The sequence below is a fragment of the Lynx canadensis genome, chromosome B2 (genome assembly GCF_007474595.2).
Source record: "Lynx canadensis isolate LIC74 chromosome B2, mLynCan4.pri.v2, whole genome shotgun sequence".
NCBI lineage: Eukaryota > Metazoa > Chordata > Mammalia > Carnivora > Felidae > Lynx > Lynx canadensis.
Genome location: NC_044307.1, coordinates 5,476,912 through 5,503,349, shown reverse-complemented (window position 1 = coordinate 5,503,349; position 26,438 = coordinate 5,476,912). Strand labels below are relative to the sequence as shown.

The following is a 26,438-nucleotide window of genomic DNA, read 5'->3' as shown; positions in this document are numbered from 1 at the left end:
GTGGCTTCCCCCTCATTCCCCCTCACACAAGAGAACAAGAAAAGGCCAAGGGGTCTGGAGCACAGAGAGCAAGCTCCCTTCTTAGTGACTCTGAAGGACACGAGTGGTACACGCCGTGCGACCCTACGAGACATCTGGAGGAGTGCTCTGTCACCATGACGCGCGTGAGTGGACCCGGAGCGCCCCCCTGGGCTGAGCAGTGCTCTAGACTCTGGGCATTCAGAGACAAATACGACAGACAAATACTCTGCAATCAAGGAGCTCAGAGCAGTGTGGGAACAGGTGGCATTAGCGCGTCAGGACAGGGACCTTTCACGCTAGGTGTGGCGGCCTCTGGTCGCTGTGACTGAAATCCCACGTGAACGCCGTTCACAGATGCGGTTCGTACATGGAGCACTGTCTCCCGTGAGTGCCAGAGGTCACGCTCTGGGCTTATCTGTTCATCCTTCCATGAAACCCTCGTAACAGCCCTGCGGGGTCCACTGCTTATTTATTCCCTGTTACACGCGGAAGGAGAACTAGGAACCACTCAACGCCTTTCGCATCTGCATCGCACAGGCGGGAGACAGGTAGGGCCAGGACTTGAACCCAAGGCAATAGCCTGCCCCAGAGTCCCGGTTTTCTTCCTTAGAGAAATAACTCGATAATCTGTTGTCTCACCTGGTCACTAAGGCAAGCACTCTCAAGTGCACTTTCAACGACCAGAGGGCAGGACGCTACAAGGCAAAACTGCTTTTAGCGTCTAAGTAATTACTGACCTGAAAGCACAAACATTTCTGGATTTCTGTTAAAGACTTTTGCTGTGATCTAGGGAGGGAACATGATAAAGACTTTTAGGCAGAGTCCTCAAAGCCATTACATAAACAAGAAGCCAGAAACACAACCCGCATAGGCTGCCGGCAGAAACAGACTGCTTTTTCAATTATTTCTGAGAATTGGGTAATTGCATTTCACCCTCTTAGAAACTGTCAGTGTACCTGAACGTGCCCAATTCAGAGCAATGGTTTTGGTTTTAAAGGGAAGTGATACCGATTTTTTTTAATAAAAAAAATATTTAATAATAGTAACAGAAAAAAACTCAAAATTTACTGTGATCGTGTAGGAATCCGGACCTGTCCCTGGTCTCTGTGGGAATATATTCCAAGAGCTTGATAAAGTCTGTTGAGGTGACTGACTTCTGTGTAAATGGGAAAAGTCTGTTTTCCTCTCCTGAAATTGGGATTTATAACCTAAATGTTGCAAAATGAGTGGGAGTTGGCTTCCAGTTTTTAGTTCTGTGTTTCTCATCTTATCCTTTTTCTTCACTCCCAACTCCCAAATGCATTCACACTTTTCCTTCCCTTTGATACAAGGGGATGGGAGAGACTCCAACCTCTCTACAAAGGAGGAGATGCCCAGCCCTGAACTGAGGCCCTGGTCTCCCCTCCCCACGATCAGCATCACCACTCACTCACACTATTACGCTTCCGTCCCGTTATTTCTACTAGACTTCCCCAACATGGCTGTTTTACAGTCATCGCATGAAGCCGCAACCGGTTAGCTCAACCTTTCGAAATGCAAAAGATTAAGGCGCAATACCATACCAATTTGATCAATTTAAATAAGACAGCAGCATGAGTTAAAAGGTTTATAATCCTTTAAATATCCTGAGTGTAGAACACAATTTATTATTACTACAACACTACAATTCAGCACCCCCCCCCCCAAAAAAAAATCCGCCGTGACAGATCTGTAATGAATAAATGAAAAGCAGTGTGCTTTTTGGTGTAATCTCCTTTGAAGCAGGCATTAAATTATTAAAGATGTTTCCAGTGCACACATCAATCAAATCATCCCCAGAAGGAACACTGGGTTTCACACCCATACACACACACACACACACACAGACGCGTGGGCACACATAAAATCTATACCATGGTGAGGGCCTGCAGAGAAACAAAAGAACACTCCTTCCACAAGAGGGAGGGGGTTCGCAGTGAGAGCGGTCCTTCCAGGACAGGACAGCCAGGAAGAGAAAAGCAAGGTCAGCAAGATGCACCTTTCCTCAATCCTTTCCCTCCTCCTGCACAGACACACTCTCCAGGACGACTCTGGTTCCCCACACACAACCCTGACCCGGCGTGCGGCCCTAGCCGTGGGCGCCCACAAAGGAGAGTTGACTCAGCAGAATGCGGTTCTTAGGAGGTCTTCGGATGTCATCTCACAGCTAGGACGGCGCTCCCCTGGGGGGCAGGCTGCTCTACGCACAGCCAGACACAGAAAGCCACACTGTAGGGCTTCACTTCCACAAAACGCTCACAAGCCTGACTACAAAGACAGGAAGCAGATTCATACTTGCCCGGCTTGGGGAGAAGGGAAAACGGGGAGAGTGCTTAGCAGGCACAAGGTTCCCTTTTGGGGGGATAGGAGACGCCCTGGAACTAGACAGAGGGGACTGTGGCACAACTGCGAGTGTTCTGAAGGCCAAAGAGCTGTGTATCTAAGAACAGTTAACGCTGGGCACCTGGGCGGCTCAGTTGGTTAAGCGTCTGACTCGATTTCAGCTCAGGTCATGATTTCACCATTCATGAATTCGAGCCCTGAGTCAGGCTCTGCGCTGACAATATGGAGCCTGCTTGAGATTCTCTCTCCCTCTCTCTCTGCCCCTCCTGCCCCTCCTCTCAAAATAAACAAACTTAAAAAAACAATGGTTAATGGTTAATTTTATGTTATGAGAAACTTGCTTCACTTTTTAAGGAAACTATATGCCCCAACTCCTGACCACCAGGTAGAGCTATGTGGCCACCTCTGTGTGTCTGCTAAGATGTCCCCAGAATGTGCCACCTAAGGGACCAACCTCTGCTTTACTCTGTAACTGCACTCTGGGCAGACACCTCCCTGTCTCAGGTATAAAAAGCTTCCCTTCACAGAACATTCGGGGATGCCTGGTAGGTCCTCATTGGCGGTGTTAAATGAATAACAAAGCTGAATGAAGAAACTAACAAACACATCTGAGACCAGCAGCTTACTTAGAATTAAAATATAGAAAGTACTAGAAAAATATCCCTACTCCCCCGACACCCAACAAAAAAAAGTCTTTGGGACTATTTAATTTCTTCAAACTCCCCAAGTTGCTCTCAGCCTCTGCCCACTTGGCTGGACCTGCCTGACTGCGGGCTACGCGGCCCCTGTCACGGCTAGCCAGACACCGGCATGAGGTCACTGAGCATGGCCGTCAGGTGTGTGGAGACCCTGTGCCACCCCCACCTCAAAGAGCCGGACAAAGACCCTGATAACGTTAGCAACTCAGATACAGAGAGGTAGACACAGCAGCCAAAGCGAGGGGCTGGGGAGTGTGGGGAGGACGGAGCAGCGATCCCAAAGGAAGAAGTAAGACAAAGAAACAGCAATTCAGCTTGAGAGACGGAAGGAAGGAGGAAGGGAAACAGGAAGGGGAAAGGTCCTTTTCCCCCAGGTCCAATCACAGGGTCCCTCCTGCAGAGAAGGAGGCAGAACTCCTGTGCGTGACCCCTCACCACTCCACCGGGCAGGAGCCAGTGCTCAGGTGATCCCCAGAGACCGTGTCCATACCTGAGAAAGATCACAGGGGGTTCCTGCATGAGGTCTACGACTGCTGATGTTTTCTGCAATGCTGGCATCGCCCAGCAACGTGAAATACACACTGTGAGGGGTGAGGCAGCTGTGACCGCTGCTTCAGGCCAGCAAATTCGCCTTACCTCGCCTGAGCCCCCTCTGGAATCCGAGGACGATCGCAGCGACCTCACAGGGCTGTGGTAAGGAGGAAACAGGATCATGCACGTAAAAGACCATTGCAAACTTAACAAGCTATCTGATGTTCATTACTGTTATCCCTCCACTTTTCTGGCCATTGAATGCAGGGAGTTGGGAGGTTGTCCGATGAAACAGTAAAGTGCAGGGTCTGCAACTAACAGAAGTGAGTTCGGGTGGGCCCCTCAGGACCGTCTCCCTTCTAAACCTCCGGGGAAGGAAAACAAACAAAACATCAGATCGAGACACTTAGCGACGGTCTTGCCCTTCTCGGTTAGTGCAGTTAAAAGGCAGGCTGATGTGTGTACGTCTGGTCCAGTGAGACTGTCTGGTGTGATTTCCACAAAAAAAGTGATCCCTGCTCTTAGTTACGGCTGGTTACTCTTTGCTTCAGAGTCCCCTGCCTGCATTTCTCACAACTAGTTTGCCACCCAGTAGCTTTGTTTCTCAACTGCTAGCCACTCTCTAAAGTCATGCAGACGTGCCCCAGCAAGAGGTACCAAGACCCAAAGCTGACCTGCATGAATTAGTATGTACACGCGGGTCGCGTACTTTGCTGTGGGGTGGAGGGCAGGCCGGCAGGAGCCAGTTATGGGGACAAAAATGACAGACAGGCAGGCAGTAGCATCTTAGGCTTCCCAGAGCACTTTCACAAATAGGTTCTCATTGCCATCTCCCAAGCAGCAGGCAGGCAGGGTGGGAAACTGAGCCTGAGAACAAGTCAAGCATCTTGCCAAGGGTTACATGACCAGTGGGTGGTACCTTTCATTTGCACTGAAAAAAACAAAAAATGGACAAAGATTCCAGTTGAGGGACACGGCTCCCAGTAGTTTATAAACTGGTCACCGTGGTAACCAGGCACCTGCTCAGCCCCACCCTTACAGTGTGACAAACAAACTGAAAGACAGAGGGACTGGCTGGCTGAGTGGGTTCCATGTCTCTCCTCAGCTCCAGGCATCTATCTTACAGACACAAGACTTCAAAAGCTGTGTTCCCTGAATGCTATCCCTTTGATCTATTAGGCAGCATCAGGCCAGAGACAAACCCCATTTTCCCACTGTTTTGAGCTGAACTGTATCACCTCAAAATTTACATGTGATGGGGCGCCTGGGTGGCTCAGTCAGTTAAGCGTCTGACTCTTGATTTGGGCTCAGGTCATGATCTCATGGTTCCTGAGTTCGAGCCCCACATTGGGCTCTGTGCTGATGGCATGGAGCCTGCTTGGGATTCTCTCTCTCTCTCTCTCTCTCTCTCTCTCTCTCTCTCAGCCCCTCCCCCACTTGTGCTCACTCTCTAAATAAATAAATAAACTTTAAAAATTTTTTACATGTTAAGGTCCTAACCCCCATTACCTTAGAATGTGACTATTTGGAGATGGGGCTTTGAAAGAAGTAATTAAGATAAAATGAAGCCCATAGGGTGGGTTGTAATCCAACCTGACTGACATCCTTATAAGATATTGGGACGCTTATATTAGATCTAAGTGTCCAACTTCAGCTCAGGTCATGATCTCACAGTTCATGAAGTTCGAGCCCCGTGTCGGGCTCTGTGCTGACAGCTCAGAGCCTGGAGTCTGCTTCAGGTTCTGTGTCTCCCCCACTCTCTGCCCCTCCCCTGCTCACCGTCGCTCTCTCTCAAAAATAAACATGGAAAAAAAAGAAGAGATTAGGACACAGACATGCACAGAGTCAAGACTACGTGAAGACACGGGGAGGAGACGTCCATCTACAAGCTAGATAAACTGTACGAAACACGGCATTGCAAAGGCAATACGTGAGGAAGATACTTTTACCTAAAGAGAGAGAGCTCAGAAAATACCAACCTGCCGACACATTGATGGCAGACTTCCAGCCTCCAGAACCATCCACTGTTGAAGCCACCCAGTCAGTGGTACTTTGTTATGGCAGCTGAGACCACTACCCTCAGCAAGTACCTCCTGACCTCCCTGCTGCTCCCTCCCCAGCCCCACGTACATCCACGTTCAGATTCATACTCTTCCTTCTCTCTCCCTCTCCCTTCCCCTGTTGCCTTAAAAAGCCCATTAGCACACCTTCCCATTAGACCCGCCTTCTCTCCAAGCCTTCCTGGCTCCCTCAGGCAGCCAGCACACCCTACCTGTGCCCTCGTGGGGCTGGGACGGGTCAAATGCATCAGTACACTCTGCCATGGTAAGTGTGAGATGTGTGAAATGAAAACAGTGGACGGGAGCTGCTATCAAGCAGATGCCTCCGACAATATTTGGAACGAGTATGGAATAATGGGGAAATATCCGCTGTGGCTCTGCAGAGGCCGTCTGGAAGTTTCTAGAAGCAAGAGCTCTTTCTTATTCATCTTTGTGCCCATCACCACATTTGCCATGGTATTATATGTCCACTGTCTTGACCTAAACACAAATGTGCCTCCCACAGGTAAAAGCCGGCACAGTATGTCCCTTTGGGAAGGCAGAGATGATGGTAACACGGCTCACATTTACTGAGCCTTGTCTAGATACCTGGTCACAATATAGTCACAAATGCACCACTTCAGAAAGGCACTCTAATTGTAAATACTACCTTGAAATAATGCCCCTTTAAAGGAAAATAGTATTTTTATTGTAAAAAATACCAGTGTAAAAAATGCCCATTTTATTGAAAGTTGGGAGAATATCTGGGGCGCCTGGGTGGCTCAGTCAGTTGAGCATCTGACTTCACCTCAGGTCATGATCTCACAGTTTGTGGGTTCAAGCCCCACATCGGGCTCTGTGCTGACAGCTCAGGGCCTGGAGCCTGCTTCCGATTCTATGTCTTCCTCTCTCTCTGCTCCTCTCCCGCTCACACTCTGCGTCTCTCTCAAAAATAAATAAACGTTAGGGGCGCCTGGGTGGCGCAGTCGGTTAAGCGTCCGACTTCAGCCAGGTCACGATCTCGCGGTCCGTGAGTTCGAGCCCCGCGTCGGGCTCTGGGCTGATGGCTCGGAGCCTGGAGCCTGTTTCCGATTCTGTGTCTCCCTCTCTCTCTGCCCCTCCCCCGTTCATGCTCTGTCTCTCTCTGTCCCAAAAATAAATAAACGTTGGGAAAAAAAAAAAATAAATAAATAAATAAATAAACAAACGTTAAAAAAACTTTTTAGAAATTAAAAAAGAGAAAGTTGGGAGAATACAGGATTGACTGTTGACAGAATGATGGTTAGCCATAAAGACAATTCTACAAGGTTTATTCTAATTACATCACCCTGCCATCCTTTATGAGAGTCACGTTATAAAAAGGAAACACAGCACTACAAAGGCAATAAATCAGACAGCTACTATTACTTATGCTTAAAGTCTTCTCCCTTAAAATTTACCTCAAATTTTACACAACTTGTGACTAAAGTTTCAAGAGAACCCGTTTTCTGGTAGCAATGGTTTCTCCAGAGATCATTCATCCTAAAATCTCAGGACTAGCTCATGCCTGCAAGTAGCTGCGGAATCCTTTATCCTGTATAAAGTACAGTTCCTATGTTTCAGCAGAGTCACGAAAGGATTATACCCTCTCCGTGATACTCACTAAACCGATGTACATGATGGTTCAGGGATCACAGAAGTCATCCAAATGACTCCAGCCCCTCAGCCTCCCTGACATCAAGAACATCCTCAGCGCAGCTAGAATAATAGACATGTTGACATATATGCACAATTACACACAATAGGTACCCTCACACACAGAAATTTTTATAAAAAAGCCGAGATCTCTTACCTTTCAAAAAGCACATTATTTTACCATAAGCAACGGCTCTTAACATTTATTAGAAAAGTCCCACTAGAAAAGTTCTGTGTTTCTCCTTAATAGGACACCAGTGTTGGTACTCCTAGTGCCTTTTGCCTGCACTTGCTCATCTGCACATCTCACTATTCATTTCATAACGGACATTCTGAGATAATGGTTGATTTGTGTGGCAAGTCAGGAAAGGTCTGTAGTTACGACGGCCGTCTGCGTCCTGGCGGGGACGGCACAGGGGAAACCACAAGTATTCAGGCTTTCTAGAGAATATGCATGCAGTTTACTAAGGTTAACTCAGGATTCCTGAGTGGTAAGAGGAATGAAGATGAAATATGGAAATCATATGGAAATAAGTCACAAAATATCGAAAGCATCAATTACTTGGATGGCGTTCGCACAGACAGACCAGGCAGCTCAAATGATTTGCACTTTAAAACTCACATCACATCTCTGAGAGTCACGGCATCACTAAAAATGATGTGGGGAAGGCATCTAAACAGAGACCTATAGCGAATGTCCCGTCCACTTTAGAAGTAAATGCTGGGGCGCCTGGGTGGCTTAGTCAATTAAGCGTCAGACTTTGGCTCGGGTCATGATCTCATGGTTTGTGAGTTCGAGCCCCTCGCAGGCACTCACTCTGTGCTGGCAGCCTGGAATTCTCTCTCTCTCTCTCTCTGCCCCTCCTCCACTTTCTCTCTCTCTCTCAAAATAAATAAACTTAAAAAAAAAGGAAGTAAATTTGATTCTTATATTTACATCGGAATCCCTGAGGAACGTGTGTTAATGTTTAAGACCTCGCTGTCTGAGACAACAGAGCAAGTTAGAACTTTCTAGTCCAGGTATCCTACCTAACCACCATGCATGTCTCTCATTCCCCCTCCCGGAAACACACTCCACCAGGAACCGGGGATCAGAACCAAAAAGAAACAAAAATGACCACCTTAGATATGTCCGCTTCTCAGGTAACACCTGCTACATTTGCACATTGGGAAAGAGAGAGGGTTAGTTTCCGGCTCCCGCATGGACAGATGTTTCTGCAGATTTCACCCACAGAATTCGGACACTGGTGTTAAAAATACAAAAGTCACCTCACTTGCTTTTATTTCCACTGCCATGGAAACTAAAAGTCATCTCCTGCCCAAGTTGAATGATGTGTTTTGAAATAATCAGTTTCAATTTTTCATGACAGCAAAGAACAGCTTCCTGTTTTCAGTTTTCACAGAGGGAAAAGGCAAAAAACAAAACAAAAAAACGTTCAGACATCGTTTAAAGTACCATGACCTACGGAAAGGATGCTCATGTTCACAGATGTGACCCCCCATGAGGATATGGCAAAGAGAAGCTCTGGCCAGCCACCAGCTGAGAGCTGGCTCACCCAGCCCCACGATGCTCCCCATGTTTCCACAACACCCATTTGGGAAGGTATAACAAACACACGGAAAACATGTATGTAGGGGCACCTGGGTGGCTCAGTAGGTTAAGCATCAGACTTCGGCTCAGGTCATGATCTCACAGTTCATGAGTTCGAGCCTCATTTCAGACTCTGTGTTGACAGCTCAGAGCCTGGAGCCTGCTTCGGATTCTGTGTCTCCCTCTCTCTCTGCCCCACCTCCTCCTCCTTCTCTCTCTCTCAAAAATAAACATATTTTAAAAAAAGAAAACATCTAGATAGCATGAGAATATTCTAGTCATCATTAGAAAGAAGAAATCCCCATTAAGTTCTCTCCCTTTAGAAGTAAATGTTGACTTTTCTCTTACATCAGAAATCCCTGAAGGCTGTATTTTAATGTTTTATACCATTTCCATCAAGTAAACACAAATCCATAGACAGGATGTCACAAAAACCCTCGTTGTTGATGCACAGGGAAATTAAGAAGCCAGATCATCCCCCTCTAAACTCCTGCAGCTGTGTGCCAGGCTTGTGGCAACATAGAGCAGGATTAGCGGGGAGGACAGGACTCGAAAAGGAAGCATGTGGAAATACTGTTGCCTTTCCCTTCAGCGAAGGCAGTGACAGCCGAGGAGCGCTCCACGCAGACGGAACATGTTGCTGTGTGGGATAATCAGAAGTCCGTAATTTCCCCCAATGCCCTTCTGCTAGGTATTCTGAGAAAGAGACAGAGAGACAGAGATCCAGGCTGGAAGCCAGGAGCCTGGGCGCCTGTGTGGACATCAATAGGCTATGCCTTTGTGGGAAAACGGGGCTCGTGTCATTGATGGCAAAACAGGCACTTTGCACGAGCTTCTTTCCTGGTTTTAAACATTTTATAATTCTGATTTTAACAAATACATTCCATTGAAGTAGATCGATGGGTCTGGTCAGAAAAAGCAGCCTCCTTCACATGAGTAAGTCACACAGGCAAGCTCTCCACCTAGCTCGCGGGTCGCAGGAGAAGCTACAAGTGGCGGCTGACCCCCCACAGGTGGCAGGTTGGGTAAGTGGGGAGACCACACGAGGGCTCAGAGAACAGAACGATGTCAGTGGGCATCGTGGGACTTCAGACCTCCTGTTTCTAGTTACGGCTTCTAGACTACAGTTTTTTTTTTTTTTTTAATGGCATTATTTAAAATTTACTTATTTATTCTGAGAGAGGAAGAACAAGCAGGGGTGGGGCAGAGAGACAGAATCCCAAGCAGGCTTGACACCACCTATGTGGGGCTCGAACTCACAAACCATGAGATCATGACCTGAGCCAAGATCAAGAGTAGGAAGCTTAATGGACTGCGCCGCCTAGGCGCCCCTTAAATGGCATTCGTTCTGAACGTGTAGATCAATGATCACCAGGACAAATGCCCCCAGGGGCTGGGTGAATGACACAGGTGTGCTGCCACCTGGTGGACAGAAGAGTGTCGCGGCTCTGAAGGAGGTGCTGTAAGCCCTGTGCCAAAGAGGATTCTCTCCCAGGGGATGTGGTCACAGGCTGCCGGTTTCTCATCTAGGGTAGATTCTGTAAAGATGGTTTATTTTCCCCGTGATGAATTAGTGTGGAGGCGATTTCTGGTTAAACACAGCAAAATGAACAAATGTCGGGTTGTTGTTTTTTTTCTCAGCTCCCTTCTAATGCCACTCTAAACTGCCAGTAAAGGCAATTAAAAAAAAAAGGGGGGGGGGGATGAATGTGTAAGGGCACAGAAGCCTGAAAAGAAATCACAGCCACAAAACTTGGGAAACAGTAAAGCCAAAGGATGTGGGGCCAGTAACAGCAGAACTGAGGCAGCTAAAATGTGCTCTTGCGGGAGGGGAAGCCAAGAAGCAAACCTGTGCAGGCCGGAAGACCTACAGAAAGCCGAGAGACTGGAGGCACCATCAATCTCTGGAAGATGGGAAGTGGCTAAAAATAGGGGGGGGTTGGTTTAGGGTCTTTAGGAGAAGCAGACAGACTCCCAAGATCCCCTCCCCACCCGTGAGAACTGCAGGAGGCTTCCTCTCTGAAGATCCTGAACTACAGGGGAGCTGGACCTGAGCCGAGCTGAGAACAAGGGCAGCAAGGGCACAGTCACGGAACCAAGAGGAATAAATCTCTTGGGTTCATGGCAAGGTCCCCGAGCCCCCTTCCCACAGTCAGATCCCCAAATGTGCACCGCCAGGCTTACACCGCCAGGGCAACAGAATGAAAGATTCCATTCAAAGAAAATAGACTGGCCCAAAAGAAGAACACAGATATTGAAAAATGGAAGTCTGCCAACGAAATGGTAAAAACCAATCACCCTACAGTGAAACGCCCCCAACCTGAGGAGCTACGTCTGTGCACGGTTTCCTCAATGCTTCACTCTAAAATCTAATAGGATACACACCTTAAACTCATACAATGGTAGATGTCAGATATATTTCAAATTTAAAAAAATTTTTTTAATGTTTATTTATTTTTGAGAGAGCAAGTGAGCAGGGGACGGGCAGACAAAGGAGGGTGGGGACAGAGATTCCCAAGCAGGCTCTACACTGACAACACAGAGCCCAATGTGGGGCTCAAACTTCAATTTGTGAGATCATGACCTGAGCCAAAGTCGGACACTTAACCAACTGAGCCCCCAGGCACCTCTATATTTCAATTAAAAAAAGAATCTAACCAGAGAGCCAAGGAAAGCCTCTAACAATGAGACAGAGATAAAAACATAGAAAGAAAGAAAGAAACCCAGAAGAAACAGAGATATTACAGGAAAATAAAGTTTAAAATAATAGATGAATCCTTGGAGATATAAAGGAAGATACCACATCCATAAAATAAGATGCTACAAAAATGTACATTCAGAGAAAATGAAAGAGCTCTTAGAAATTAAAATATGATAACAAAAAAATCAACAGATGGAAGATAAACGTTGAGGCTTTTTGATTTTAAAAGAAGTTGAGAAAACAGAAGAAAAAATTTATAGAGATGGAACAAAGGAGAGGTAAGTGGAGAGTCAGTCTAAGAAGGCCGATATCCAAATATGTGCAGGGGCACCTGGGTGACTCAGTCAGCTAAGCATCCAACTCTTGATTTCGGCTCAGGTCATGATCTTGAGGTTCATGAGTTCAAGCCCCACATCGGGCTCTGTGCTGACAGCACAGAGCCTGCTTAGGATTCTCTCTCTCTCCCTCTTGCTCTGCCCCTCTTCACTCACACTTACTTTCTCTCTCTCTCTCTCTCTCAAAAATAAGTAAACATTAAAAAAAAAAAAAAAAACATTCCAAATACTTGCAGTTCCAGAAAGAGAGAAGAGGGGAGAAGGAAATCATCAAAGAGATAGTTCAATAATTTTTTTCCAGACTGAAAAATAAGCATCTCTAAAATTTAAAAGTCCACTGGGTACCCAATCCAATAAGCAAAGGAGCTTCACCAAGGCACATAACTGGAAATTTCCAGAACACCAGGAACAAAAGAGCCTAAAAGCTTCCAGAGAGGGGAAAAGGATTATTTACAAAAGTTCAGGAAACAGAATGGCATGAAACTTCCCAACCGGCATTGTGGATGGACAACTAAGCAGTGGTTTAAAAATTCTGAGAGAAATCATTATGTAACCTAAAGTTTTATACCTAGCCATACAGTCAAGTTTGAGTAGAAGAAAAGGCACGTTCAGACATGCGAAGTCTCAAAAACAATGTTCTTCCCACACAGCTGTTCCCAGGAGGCTACTAGGAGTGAGTTCCATAAAAAATGAAGGTGTGTCCAAGAAAGAGGAAGATGTGGAGGCCAAGGAATAGGAGATCTATCCCCTGGAGAAGTGAAAGAAATTCCCAAAACAATAGTAAAGAAAAATAGTGAGATAAATTGAAAAAGCAGAGCCAGAGAATACCTACCCAGCTTGAGGCAGATGATGAAGGGTCTGAGAAAAAAATGAAGTTGAAATTTCATCATCATTGCACATGCTTTGAGTACACCAAGAGGAAATCAACCCCTGGCAGTTTAGAGATCACTTGGTAATAGCTACACAGAAAACTATACAACTGGAAAAAAAAAAAAAAAGGTAACTGAAGTGGGAAAGAGGAAAAGAGGGTTGCACAAGAAAGGAAATGGAACCAGAATCCATTCTGTGGCTCAAATAATATAGCAATGATAATGTACAGATTAAACACTGACTCAGCCAAAAATCATCATGAAATTAACGTGCAGAGAGAGAAGAGGGTCACGTGTGTGTGTGTCTGTACGCCTGTGGCCTTATTGTGGGGTGGGGGATGAGACTAAGACTTCCACGGTCATTAGGGATAAAGTTAATCATACCTAAATTTGAAAAGAACAATCACAAAACTTTAAACCAAATTTGAGACAGCACCTAGTAAAAGGATCTCCATTATTTTATGTGCCCTTAAAATTAACAAAAAAAAAAAAAAAGCCAATTAAACTATGACATACAATCGCCTATAAGACCCAAAGGCCCAAAGATTTCAGAGACATTACCGTGAAAGGGAAGGAAGGATGTATGGTTTAGAAATACAGGGGCGCCTGGGTGGCTCAGTCGGTTAAGCGGCCGACTTCAGCCAGGTCACGATCTCACGGTCCGTGAGTTCAAGCCCCGCGTCGGGCTCTGTGCTGACAGCTCAGAGCCTGAAGCCCGTTTCAGATTCTGTGTCTCCCTCTCTCTCTGACCCTCCCCTGCTCATGCTCTGTCTCTCTCTGTCTCAAAAATAAATAAACGTTAAAAAAAAAAAAAAAAAGAAATACAGCAGTGTGTTTGACACCAAAGAGTTCTGAACAAAGTGTTGTGTTCAAACGGGTTACCTGCGTGGAGCAGGAATCCAGCTGGGGAGGGGTGAGGCACGTGGTTGCTACTTCTGTTATAATCTTTGTTAAACTTCAAAAAAATATTATATGTGTAACTTTACTGTTAAGGGTTTAATAAGTTTTAAATAAATAAAGAAAGACTGTGTATCACAACCTCCAATTAAAAAAAAAACGAGAGGGGCGCCTGGGTGGCGCAGTCGGTTAAGCGTCCGACTTCAGCCAGGTCATGATCTCGCGGTCCGTGAGTTCGAGCCCCGCGTCGGGCTCTGGGCTGATGGCTCGGAGCCTGGAGCCTGTTTCCGATTCTGTGTCTCCCTCTCTCTCTGCCCCTCCCCCGTTCATGCTCTGTCTCTCTCTGTCCCAAAAATAAATAAACGTTGAAAAAAAAAAATTAAGAAAAAAAAAAAAAGAGAAACGGTTTCACTGCTCTACTGAAAGAGGTTCAATGATATTTAATGAAACTATTTAGCATAAAAACATGTTGTAATTCTCATTATTTTACTATTCAAAATCAACTGCAAATGGGTGAGGAAAGCTACAAAAGAATCCAAAACCACTCCAAAACTGCTATCCCTATCTTCTGCCCTCTTCTCTCAAATGGAACAAAATGTAAAAAAATAACTGCTCGTTGCCTATTTTATACGTATTTATTTGCTTGTGTTCCTGAGACGGTGGGTTCTCCCATCCGGCCTTTACTTACCAGAGGCAGTGGACTTCAGCATAAAGGAGCAGGCTCATTCCTCGCCTCTTTAGCTTGGAAAAGCATCAATTTACAAAGGACACATGAGTCATCAGTGCCAGCGTGTTAACACAGGTATTGGTTAGTCAGGCACTTGCTCCACTGCTTAGGAAAAAAGACTGATTTGGAGTGTGCATACAAAAAAAATAATAATAATAAATTTTTAAAAGAAAACTTTATTCCTGTTAGACCTAAACTCTGTCCTGAGAAAAGATATTTATTCTGGCCTCCCCATTTTTTTTAATGTGCCATTCTTCAGGTTTCCATGGGTTTGGAAGTAGCACTAGATGCAGGATTGTTAACCTGTCTCTAAAAAATGACAAGAGCCTGGACATGGGAACAGAATTCAGCCATGCTTTTAGATGGAATTAGTCCGCAGTTACACACACACTTAAGCACACAAACACCACGCACCGTCCAGCAGAGGCTATCAAGGACGACAGGAGGTCTGAAATTTTAAAAGCTTACCCATTAGCCTGTCGTTGGTTTCACGGATGTGGCAGAAGACAGAAGACTTCTGGGTCAGGGACAACGAACTTTATTGCTCAGGACAGCAGAGGATCCCCGTTTGCACCCACTCCCCAAGGCCTCACCCCCACAGGGCAATGGGAAGGGGGGCTGGTGATACACATAGCGGCTCACCTTCTAGGGAAAGAACTCTCAGCTTAGGGAACCCAAATCTTTTTCTGAATACTTTCATCGTGCTCAAATATACATCCCATAAAATTTACTGTTTTAGCTAGTTTTGAGTGTCCAGTTCAATGGCACCGTGTCTTTTATGATAGATAGTAAACCTGCCTGCCCTTTGCACCACGGGAAGATATTACCTTTACTATACCGGACAATAAACAAACCAGGCCTTTGCCCCAAGGCAGGCGCTCTCCATCTCACTACTATTAACATTCTGGACTGAACAGGTTTTTGTCGTGAGGGCTGCATTGCAAGGTAATTCAGCAGCCGCCCTGGCCACTTCCCAGCAGATGCCAGTAGTCCCTCAGCTGTCACAATCAAATGTCCCCAGAAACTGCCAAACAGCCCTTAGAGGCAAGACTGCCTCCAACTGAGAATGACTGTTCCAGAGGAAGTCACTAGGTCTTTCAAGGTTGTTCAAACACCCCTGAAAAGATAGTCCAGAACAAAGGCACCCTGTGCCTCTGCTCGTAATGTAGGCCCAAACACAGGAGACCCATGGAGAATTGGCTTCCAGCAGAGGCCTCAATATTTACTTCTAGAACTTGATCTGCTTTTCAGGCACAGACAAATTACTTGGCCGATTCTGGATGATAATTATACACCCACCCCCCCCCCACCACACACACGTGCACACATGCACACCTTTGTTCATGGCCCTCTGACTAAAGCTTTAATAGGAACCACTTAGATGATAGGAAATCAGTCCAAAGAAGTTAATAGCTATGGCCCAAAAGGGAGTGTATGTTAGTGTCACTCACAGCTGAAGCAAGTAGTATATACAATGACTACATTTCCTTTCTTACGAAGGAATTTTTTCTTTCTTTAAGCCAATAATTGACTTTTTTTTTTTTTTTTCATTTAATACTCTTCCCCCAGATTACTCAGATGCTTTGAAATTGGACAGACCTGTATTCAAATATCAACTCCTGGGGCACCTGGGTGGCTCAGTCGGTTCAGCGTCCGACTTCAGCTCAGGTCATGATCTCGCAGTTCGTGGGTTTGAGCCCCACGTCAGGCTCTGTGCTGACAGCCTGGGCCCCGCTTCGGATTCTGTGTCTCCCTCTCTCTCTGCCCCTCCCCTGCTCGCGCTCTATCTCTCAAAAATAAGTAAACATTAAAAAGCTGTGGTTTTTTTTTCAAATACCAACTCCTCTGCATAACGGTACAACCCTAGACAAGCAATCCCATGTACATGAGTTCATTTTCTTTCTACATACAAAGTAGGTGGGATGAGACCGATGTTTCAGGGTTGTCATCACAGTTGTATGAATACAAAAGCACCTAGTACAGTGCCTGGCACACCACAAGGGTGCGACCTCAGAGTTGTTCTTACTCTAACGGAGCTTTACACTGACTTCTCCACACCCTCGCTTGGCCCTTCACAGTATTTATAACACAGCCGCTTAGGATATGGAGCAAGAGGTCTCCGGGCCATGGAGAGAATGACTCTATGACCCGACCCCATAAGTATCTCTCGCCAACCACGTGTGCTAGCTAAGTCCAGCTCTATTATTAACAGGGTCAAAGAAGAAAGTAAGCCTGACCTTCTGTTACCCGGTTTTTATTTCCTTCAAACCGACATCAGTGTGTGGACGGTGCCCAGCTTTTACCAACCTGTTTACTCAGTCTCTCTGCACACTTCTATTTCAATAGGCTAGCCCTCTCCAGTCGAATGAGAAATCAAGCTCTGTGGACACTAATCCAAGGCCGTTCAGGTAGTTTCAGAGACCAGCTCCCTCTGTTGGCTCCTTGCGATACCAAACTTACAAAGAAAGAAATACCAGGGCGCCTGGGTGGCTCAGTGGGCTACCTGTCAGCCTCCTGATTTCGGCTCAGGTCATGATCTCATGATTTGTGAGTTTGAGCCCCACGTCAGGCTCTGTGCTATCAGCACAGAGCCTGCTTGGGATTCTCTGTCTCCCTCTCTCTCTGCCCCTCCCCTGTTGGCGTGCTCTCTCTCTCTCTCTCTCTCTCTCTCTCGTAAATAAATAAATAAACATGAATTTTTTTTTCTCTCTCTCTCTCATAAATAAATACACATTAAAATTTTTTTTAAATAAAGAAATACCTATCACAGATTTTGAAACTTGTTAAGTGATTAACAAAGAGATTTCTCTTCTGGTAATAATGGTATGATTTGGTTTGATTTTTGACATTTTGGCTTTGGAATAGAAATGAGTCTGGTTTGGGGCAGCTGTTAGGTGCTGTATACACATGATGATTACTCTTCCTTGTCTTAAAATGTAACATTTAATTATAGCTTCACAGAAGACTTCAAATTCCATTTTCCCTCAGGGGAAAAAAATACCTTTAACTGGAGTTTACGAAAAATTATTAGTTGTAGCTAATCCTGGCTAATAAATTGGATTTTTGAAATCTGTGTGATTTTTAACACATTAGGCTTTTCATCAGGAAGGCGATGCTTACAGAAAATGCCTGCAGAATAATCAAGTAGCAATCTCACTGCCACACTGCTAGGACAAATACAATTGAGAAGATCATCTATGGAACTTGCTGGATTGTGAAATTTGCTTTCTGAAAAGGAAATATCACATAATAGTCCAAGGACAAGTGGCAAATCCTAGTGACTTCTCGTTCCCCCTAGCCAGGGGTATGATTTCCCCCTCCCCAACCTAAATTCCAATCCTCCATTTAGAAATGCAAGAAATCTGCTTGAATTGTATTAAAAAGCCTACCTGACTTATTTCTTGCATCATTTAGTGAACACTAACACTCCCTCATCCCTTCCACAAGCACATGTACACACACCCACAGAGACTCTCTCTCTCTCTCTTTCTCTCTCTCTCTCTCCCTCTCTCTCCCTCTCCCCTCCCCCCTACAAATACAGTGTTCCATTGGCCTAAAAGGAAAATCAACAGAAGACACAGCAAATACTTGAGCTGCATCTGTATAGGCAATTCTTCTATGAAAACCAAAATCCAACCACAGCAATTTCAAAGACCCTACAGGAGAGAATATCACAGCATTCAAAACAAACAGAAAGAAAGAAAGAAAGAAAGAAAGAAAGAAAGAAAGAAAGAAAGAAAGAAAGAAAGAAAGAAAGAAAGAAAGAAGAAAAGAAAAGAAGGAAGGAAGGAAGAAAGAAAGGAAGATAGGCAAACTCCTTTTCTAAATGGAGGAATTTTTTTCTAGATAAAAACCCCAAGTCAGTATTTTTTTTTTCTGTATCAAACTTTCTCCCTCTTTGCATCCCCTGGCTTACCCCCAGTGCACCTTATTCTTCAATGTTATTTATTAAAGTTACATCTTTTTCCAGAATTACCAAAACAACAAAAAATAAAAAAAGACAGTCCAAATGGCTGTTCTCTTTGTAGGAGTACCAGGAAGACCTGAAGGTATATTGTGTTGTCTTGTGTTTAACGTTGTTTGGCCACCTGACTACCTGAGAGGGTTTAACCAGCACCTGCGTGGGAACAGCCTGAGGCCGGTAACGCGGGACTGGAAAGAAAGAAGTGGCGATTGGTTTAGGCGCATTTTTAAAGACATGGAAAAAAAAAAAAAAAAAGAGGTTAGAGAAGGAGAGAGCCAAAGCATAAGAGACTCTTAAAAACTGAGAACCAACTGAGGGTTGATGGGGGGTGGGAGGGAGGGGAGGGTGGGTGATGGGTATTGAGGAGGGCACCTTTTGGGATGAGCACTGGGTGTTGTATGGAAACCAATTTGACAATAAATTTCATATTAAAAAAAAAAGACATGGAGACTACCTGATCAACTGGGATCTCGACTTGAGTATCTTCATCTTCTTGGACTTCTGCTGCCCCCCGTGTCTCAGACCTCTCTGCTCCAGCTTTGAAGACGCCTTCATCTATTATTGGAGACAAATGCACAGCGAAAATCAAAATCCAATTGTGACATCGTGTGGCTGAATGCTGAAATTACAATCAAATACCTAATGAAGATCATGTTTTCTAATAGGTATTTTGGCTCCCTTTGTACCCTCCCCCCCAATTCTTCTGCATTTTCACACTGGGAAGAGGGACAGTGGCCAAGACGAGGTGGACCCAGCAGGGCAGAGCTGCGTCCCAGACCCCTCTCTCACCCTCTGGCTGCTGACTTAGTAACACAACCCTGCAGATGTATTTACACAGAGAGGACCTCGCACCTATTATCTGCTCGCCACTCCTATCCAGGAAGCAGTGACGATGCTTGGTGCCTGAAAACACTAGTTTTAGAAGCTCTCCTTTCCGAAGAGAAATCACAGAGCTGACTCCGGGTCTCACACAAATCAATTTTTTATTTTGCAGATTTCCGCAGGATTTTCACAACCTAGGTCTTAAAATCCTTACGTGTAAAATGGAACCTAAATCTCTAAGACTTTAGGTTAAGCTCCCGTGACCTGTTTTCCCCACTGAAAGCAGCGATAGCTGTTTTCCGTATCTGAAGTCGTTTTCCTGTTTCCCCTCAGTCTTGTCTCCTCCAGGCCCCATCATCAAAGAATCCCAGAACCGTCTGTCATTCTCTCTGCGTGCCCCCCAAGTAGGTTTAAGGCTTCGGTCCTTCTCACAGAGGTTACCTCTGGCCAATTTTTAAGGATCTCCAGGAATGGAGAACTCACCTCCTTCTCTGCTAATCTATTATAGGACTAGATTACCCCCTGCACTGTACCAAGTACGGTTTCACCTTTTGTCTTGAAACCCCCTCTATTTCCCCAATAGAAGCTTGCTTCCCAGAGCACAGTGACCGGACACGTGTCACATGAAAACACTCCATAGTGTTCAAGTTATAAAGTCACTCTTGATTAAACGTAAAACAGATTCTTACATTCTTGGAGGCTCAGTGATGTAAAAGGCACCGTGCCAGTCGATGTGGCCACCTAAGGTATAAATGAGGTGTAGACTGTCCTCTCAACTTGCCTGCAGACCAATGCATGTCTGTAGACATGCACACACGCCCCCAGTAGGGCTCCCTGACAAAGCGCTGTAAGAGGGGGTGTATCCAAGGGCTGCGGGCACTTAGCCCTTCTGGTTTCTCCTAGAGAAACCATTTTCCTTTTTAATTACTTTTTTTGTACCTTGACTAGATATTGGCTGCTCTACTCTCCTTTTTAAAAAGGAGACAGCTGCCCTCAAAGCTGATTATATGCCTAAGATTAATTCACATGGATTAACTCATTTTGAGGATTATCTACAGCAATCATTCAGTCCCAGGCTGGTCCTTCCTATCACTCAACAAAGTCTTTCCACCCACTGATCCCTTCTTCCATCAGCTCTTGTATGCTTACGCCATCCAGAGTAATTTTTCATTCATGGGTTTTCTCACTTAAGTCACCCGTAGGTACATGAACATTAAAAATATACACGTATATAGAAATCCTTACAAAACCATTACTAATGACGATGTCAGCATTGTCATTACCACTAGTACTAATCCTCCCCCAAAGACATGTACCATACAGCATATCTAAGGATTATGTCCGGACTCTGTCCTGTCTTGCAACCGAGAACACGGATCCACAATGAAATCTCAGCCAAAATCCCAGCCACATCAGAAGAAAGAATATAGAAAGTGAAACAGAGAATGCAATGACGTCCTCACAGATGTAGGAATAAATGCACAGAGTTCTGGTCGTGCACTGAACAAAGCCATCCTTCACCTAACAAAAGTACAGGGAAAGCCACCGCAAGGGGCTAGGAAAATAACTTACAATTATTCTGTCATAAAGGAGGAAAAGTGGAAAGGAGTAGTCCAGTCCACAAAAGTGGAGGCAACAGAGACTGGGTAAGCTATTGGTCTCTCAAGGACTCGGGACTTGAACCTTGGAACTCAAGGCAACAATGGTGGAAACAACAGAAATAAATACTGTCTCATTCACATGTGGAGTTCGTAACCTTGTGGATGTTCACAGGCAGATTTCGAAACACAGGCCGCACAATTTATCAAATGTTATCTCCAGTATGGTTTTAAAAGGAAAACCAGGCATGTGTGACATTCATTGCTACCTTCTGGATTACTTTAGAAGACAACAATCACACTCAGCCACGAAATGTCCCTGGAGTCAAACCTGCAGAGAAGGACGCTACACTATGGCGATGACCTAAGTACCTGACTTTTTGGGTGACATTTTAGCATTCATGTGTTGCACTTGCTTTCAAAGACACTCCCAAGAGCAACCTACAGATACAAACGGAATATATTCTTAAATACTCACATTCAACGAAATGCTTAACTGTATCCAACCAGAACTACAAATGACTTACCTACCGATGTGTTTCAGAATAAACATTTCACCGGAAAAGAAAAATGAAATCAATGGTAACAAATAAAATAAATTGAAAGGGCGCTGGAATGGAAAATGGCAGCCACAGGGTCGAAAAGGCAAAGAGACAAATCAAGAAAACTCAGTGTCTTGTGTGGCGACACAGAGAACAGAAAGAGAAAAGTGTGCGTCTGTGGCGTGGGCGGAGGGCCTTGCTCATCAGCGAACTGATGTCTGTCTCCTGCAGCAGAGCAAGAAGGGAAGGTCAGAAGGGAAGTCACAGGAACAGTGGCAACAAAAGGAAAAAAAAGGAACAACAGCTAGAAAATTACTCTGTGATAGGAGACAGCCTACTAGGATTTCAACGTTTACTATACATGTTATATACAATTAAAAATAGAGAAATAGGGGCGCCTGGGTGGCGCAGTCGGTTAGGCGTCCGACTTCAGCCAGGTCACGATCTCGCGGTCCGTGAGTTCGAGCCCCGCGTCAGGCTCTGGGCTGATGGCTCAGAGCCTGGAGCCTGTTTCCGATTCTGTGTCTCCCTCTCTCTCTGCCCCTCCCCCGTTCATGCTCTGTCTCTCTCTGTCCCAAAAATAAATAAACGTTGAAAAAAAAATTAAAAAAAAATAGAGAAATAGGAATTTCTAGAGAAAAAACATTTTCACACAGCATGCGCTGATTATAAACTGTTTATATAATATGTATGCATGTTTGAAAACGTGGAAAATGAAGAAAATAAACATCCTTCTAACCTCATGATGCAGAGACAATCACCTCTAATAATTTGACAACAGATTTTCCCTCCCTTTCTCTCTCCCTCCTTCTCCTTACACACACACACACACACACACACACACACACACACACGCGTGCGCGCGCATGCGCACACACTCATTCATGAAAGTGGAATCTTACTGTACATATAATTTTCTAAGGCTGTTTTTTACTTTAAAATCACATCCTGAGCATTTCCCGTATCACTAAATGTTATCTGAACACAGGTTGCTGCAAATGGTATACCACACTGCAATTAAGGGACAATACTGAACGACGAAAAATTGTTTTTAAACGAACAGGGTGCATTTCATTCATCTGATCGATGGGTAAATATGTATCAAGGTCCAACACACAAAAGTCACCCTGGGACACCTGAAAGGGTTGCTCTTTACAGGCTTAGCATCTTGTGGAAAGGTCACAGAGTCATGGGCTATTTATCTTTCCAAGTACATGCCTTGTAGCTCCTTTCCTGCCTTATGGGTCCTTGTTTGCCGGGAATAAGCACAGTGCCCTGCCCACTAAGTCCTTGGGAAATGCTTATTGAAATTTAAGTCAAAAGACAAGTTCCTGGTTTGATCTCTCTCCCCCATGTTGAGTCCCCTCTAGCTCTACGCCCCTTTAACCCTGTCCCCTGCACCGTGGCCAAGTACTGAATTTTCTCTTCCAAAATGTCCCCTGAGCATGCGGACATCCTGGTTTTGATACAATTTTGACTTATGTGATTAACTCATATAAATCCCCAGTCTCTCCACTGAATGTCTCATTTTAGAGGCAACCTCCCCAATCCAGTCTTCTCCATCCTGTATCTATCACCTGAGTGCTTTCAATACTCAGGTGATGAACCGTTCCACCCCCGGGCCTCAATACTCTGGCTTCTCAACTCCGCTGAGATCTCCAGCTCCGCCTTACCACACGTCCTCTTCATCCCGTGCAGGGACTGCCATCACAGTCCACCCGCAGAGCCCACGGTGTTAGCTCACGTCTCATGCCTGTGCCCTCAACACCCAGGTGATGCCTTCCAGCCTTGTCCCCGTGCGGCTGCCTGTTGGGACAGGCCTCTCTCTCTCCCCATTTCTCCATTTCGCTCTCCGGGTTTCAGCAGCACTGCTGGCTGCTGCTTCTCAGTCTCCTTGGCCAACTCAGCCTTCTCTGTCCACCCTCTAAGTGGTGGACCACTATTCTCTACTCACACCCTCTCCTTAGACAAGCTCACCAAGATCATGGTTTGAACACCAGCCATAGGCCAATGATTCTCTGATCTGTACCAGCCTCTTCAGAGATCCCCAAACTTGTATCTCCAATTACCTAACTTGACACCTCACCTTTGGTATCAAATGGGCATCTTAACATCATCAAAAGAGAACTCTGTTCCTCTGCCGGCCAACTGCCCATCAACTCTGTTCCCCACTCCGGGAAATGTCGGTACCACTCAATCCCCAAATCTTGAAATTATCCTGACTTCCTTCTTGCTCTCATTCCGTGTATCCATTCCATTGTTGTCTTGTCAATTCAATTTCCTTTTAAATATAGCCCAAATCTGTGAATATTATCCCTATTTCCATTATCAACTTGGACTAATCATCATTATCTGCAGGATGGGCAATTGGAAAGCTTACACATCAACATCTCTCTTCTTCAACTCTTGCTATCCTGTAATTCATCCCCCACAGAGTAGCCAAGTGCACTCAACAGATGATAAAAAGTATTTAGAAACTCTCTCACATCGTTCCATCATGCATAGAACCCAAGGTCTTTACCATGGCTCACAAGGGTGTGATCTGGTACTTACCTCTTTCTTGGCACACGCTTCCTACCACATTCCCTTTGCCCATTAAACTCCAGCTACGTTCTGCTTCTCCAACAGAAAGTTCATTCCCACCTTTGTACTTCTTATGCCCTCTCCCTGAAGTATTCTTTCCCCTTTTTTCACAACACTGGCTGCTCCTCATTGCACAGATCTCAGGAAACTCTCCTCCTTCCTATTCCAGTAGCCACCCAGTCATTCATATTGTTGTTTTTTTTTAATTTTTAACGTTTATTTATTACTGAGAAACAGACACAGAGAATGAGCAGGGGAGGGGCCGAGAGATGGAGAGACACAGAATCGGAAGCAGGCTCCAGGCTCTGAGCCGTTAGCACAGAGCCCCGACGCGGGGCTCAAACTCACAAACCGTGAGATCATGACCTGAGCCGAAGTCGGACGTTTAACCGGCTGAGCCACCCAGGCGCCCTAATATTGTTGTATTTTAATTCTCTGACTAGCACCTACTACTAGTTGACATTTTCTCTGGTTTATTTTCCTGTTTTAGTGTTTGCCAGTCTCTACCAAACCATAAGCTCCAAGAGAGCGGGTACCATGCCCACGTCGTCGTTTAATGCTGTATCCCCAGCAGGTAACAGAGTTCTGCACACAGTCGTTCAAATGGTATTTGTTGAGAGAATGAAGATATTTGCTGCACTGAAATACAATGTAAGGAGCACCCACTCATTCACTATTTTTAAAGACTTTGTTTTTAAGTAATCTCTACCCCCAGTGTGGGGTTCAAACTCACCACCCCAAGATCAAGACTTGCATGCTCCACCAACTGAGCTAGCCAAGCACCCCAGGAGCATGCCATTTAGAAGCCAGGAGCCAGTGGATTAATTCTTCATGCCCTTACATGGTTTATGCCCCCATTTGGCCAACAGGTGGCAGTACAGCGTCTGGATGAGGAGGGGGATAATGAAGGTTGAAGAGAAAGAAGGCTGGAGTGTGGCCAACACAGGGATCAACTATGTATGCTATTGTGGTGGGCAAAGTAACAGCCCCCCAAAGACACCCATGTCCTAATTCCCTGTTACTGTCATTGTGCTACATTGCATGGCAGAGGTGAATTAAGGCTCAAGATAGAACTACTGTTGCTAATCAGCTGGCCGCGAGATGGGGAGACTGTCCCGTATTATTCTCGTGGACCCAGTGTAATCACAAAGGTCCTCATAAATGAGAGAGAGGGGCAAGAGGATGGGGGTCATGGTGACAGCGTGTGAGAAAGGCTCGCCAGGTCATGGCTGGCTTTGAAGATGGAGGGGGACATAAACCAGGGAACTGTAGACGACCTTCGAAAACTGAAAAAGGCAAGGGTACAAATTTTCCCCTTTAGAGACTCCAGAAGGAACAAAGCCCTGCCAGGGCTCTGATTATAGGCCAGTGAGGACCATTTTGGAATTCTGACCTCCAGGACTGTAATATCAAGAATCTGTATGTTGTCGTAAAGTGCCCAGTTTGTGGTGAGTTGTTACAGCACCAATAGGAAACTAATACACCATGTGTCTAAAAGTCATGGTCTAGGGGCGCCTGGATGGCTCAGTCAGTTAAGCACCCCACTTCAGCTCAGGTCATGATCTCTCAGTTCGTGAGTTCAAACCCCACACTGGGCTCACTGCTGTCAGCACAGCCTGCTTCAGAGCCTCTGTCCCCATCTCTCTCTCTCTCTCTCTGCCCCTCCCCTGCTCATGCTCTTTCTCTCTCAAAAATAAAATAAAAAAACATTAAAAAATAAAAATAAGTAAGTAAATAAATAAAAGTCATGGTCTAGAGAGAATATCAGGGCAGTAGCCATGGCAAATCCCCTTTCTGACTCCTGAAGGCACCTGCTGGATGGGGTGTTCAGAAAAGCCCCTGCAAACCCACTGCTTTTTGTTCTCCTGCTATCACCTCTCTTTCTCACTCCTCTACAAGGTGCAAAACCCAGCACCACCCCCCAGACACCCACCCATCTGCCAGAAGAAAAGGGATTCAATTTTTTTAATGTCTTCCCCTACCCGAAAACATCTGTAATAAAAGCCATTCGCTAACAAACTAAAGAGCAGGGATAAATTTGATACACAATACTGCTCCCATTCAATTACTACGTTAAGGATCAAATCCAACGCTCGGATGCACACACACCCACATTCAGCTCTAATCTCTCCTGTTTGAATCGCAAACAGACATTTTTAGTGTATATTACACCGTAAAGCAACAGCAAAGACGCTGGTAAAAAATAAAAATGCTCCTCAATTATTTTTCACTTGTCCCTTATGAATTTTATTGCCTAAAGAATGAAACGGCACCACTGTGGAGTTCATAATAAATAGGAATCCGTTTCCCTGCAGAAAGGGAAAATAGACACTCATGTTTGTTTAGTTTCCACAACTAGAACAGGAGAAATGAAGAGGTTTCCCAGTTTCAGGGTGTCGATATTTCAGTTGAGTAATGTCACAATACTCTAATGTTCTTGAGTAAGAGAAGTTACCAAGTGATGAATGACACACGCAAGTAACTG

At 45.2% G+C, this 26,438-nt stretch overlaps 1 protein-coding gene across 3 annotated transcripts in view; it reads right to left on the bottom strand.

The window, feature by feature from the left end:
- Positions 1-26,438, bottom strand: part of DCDC2 (doublecortin domain containing 2) — a 152,323-nt gene that overhangs the window by 7,991 nt on the left and 117,894 nt on the right. For all 3 annotated transcript variants that reach the window (XM_030314740.1, XM_030314742.1, XM_030314743.2), the window contains one exon: positions 18,863-18,963. In XM_030314740.1, coding sequence (XP_030170600.1) covers positions 18,863-18,963 — 101 coding nt within the window. The remainder of the gene's footprint in view (positions 1-18,862; positions 18,964-26,438) is intronic.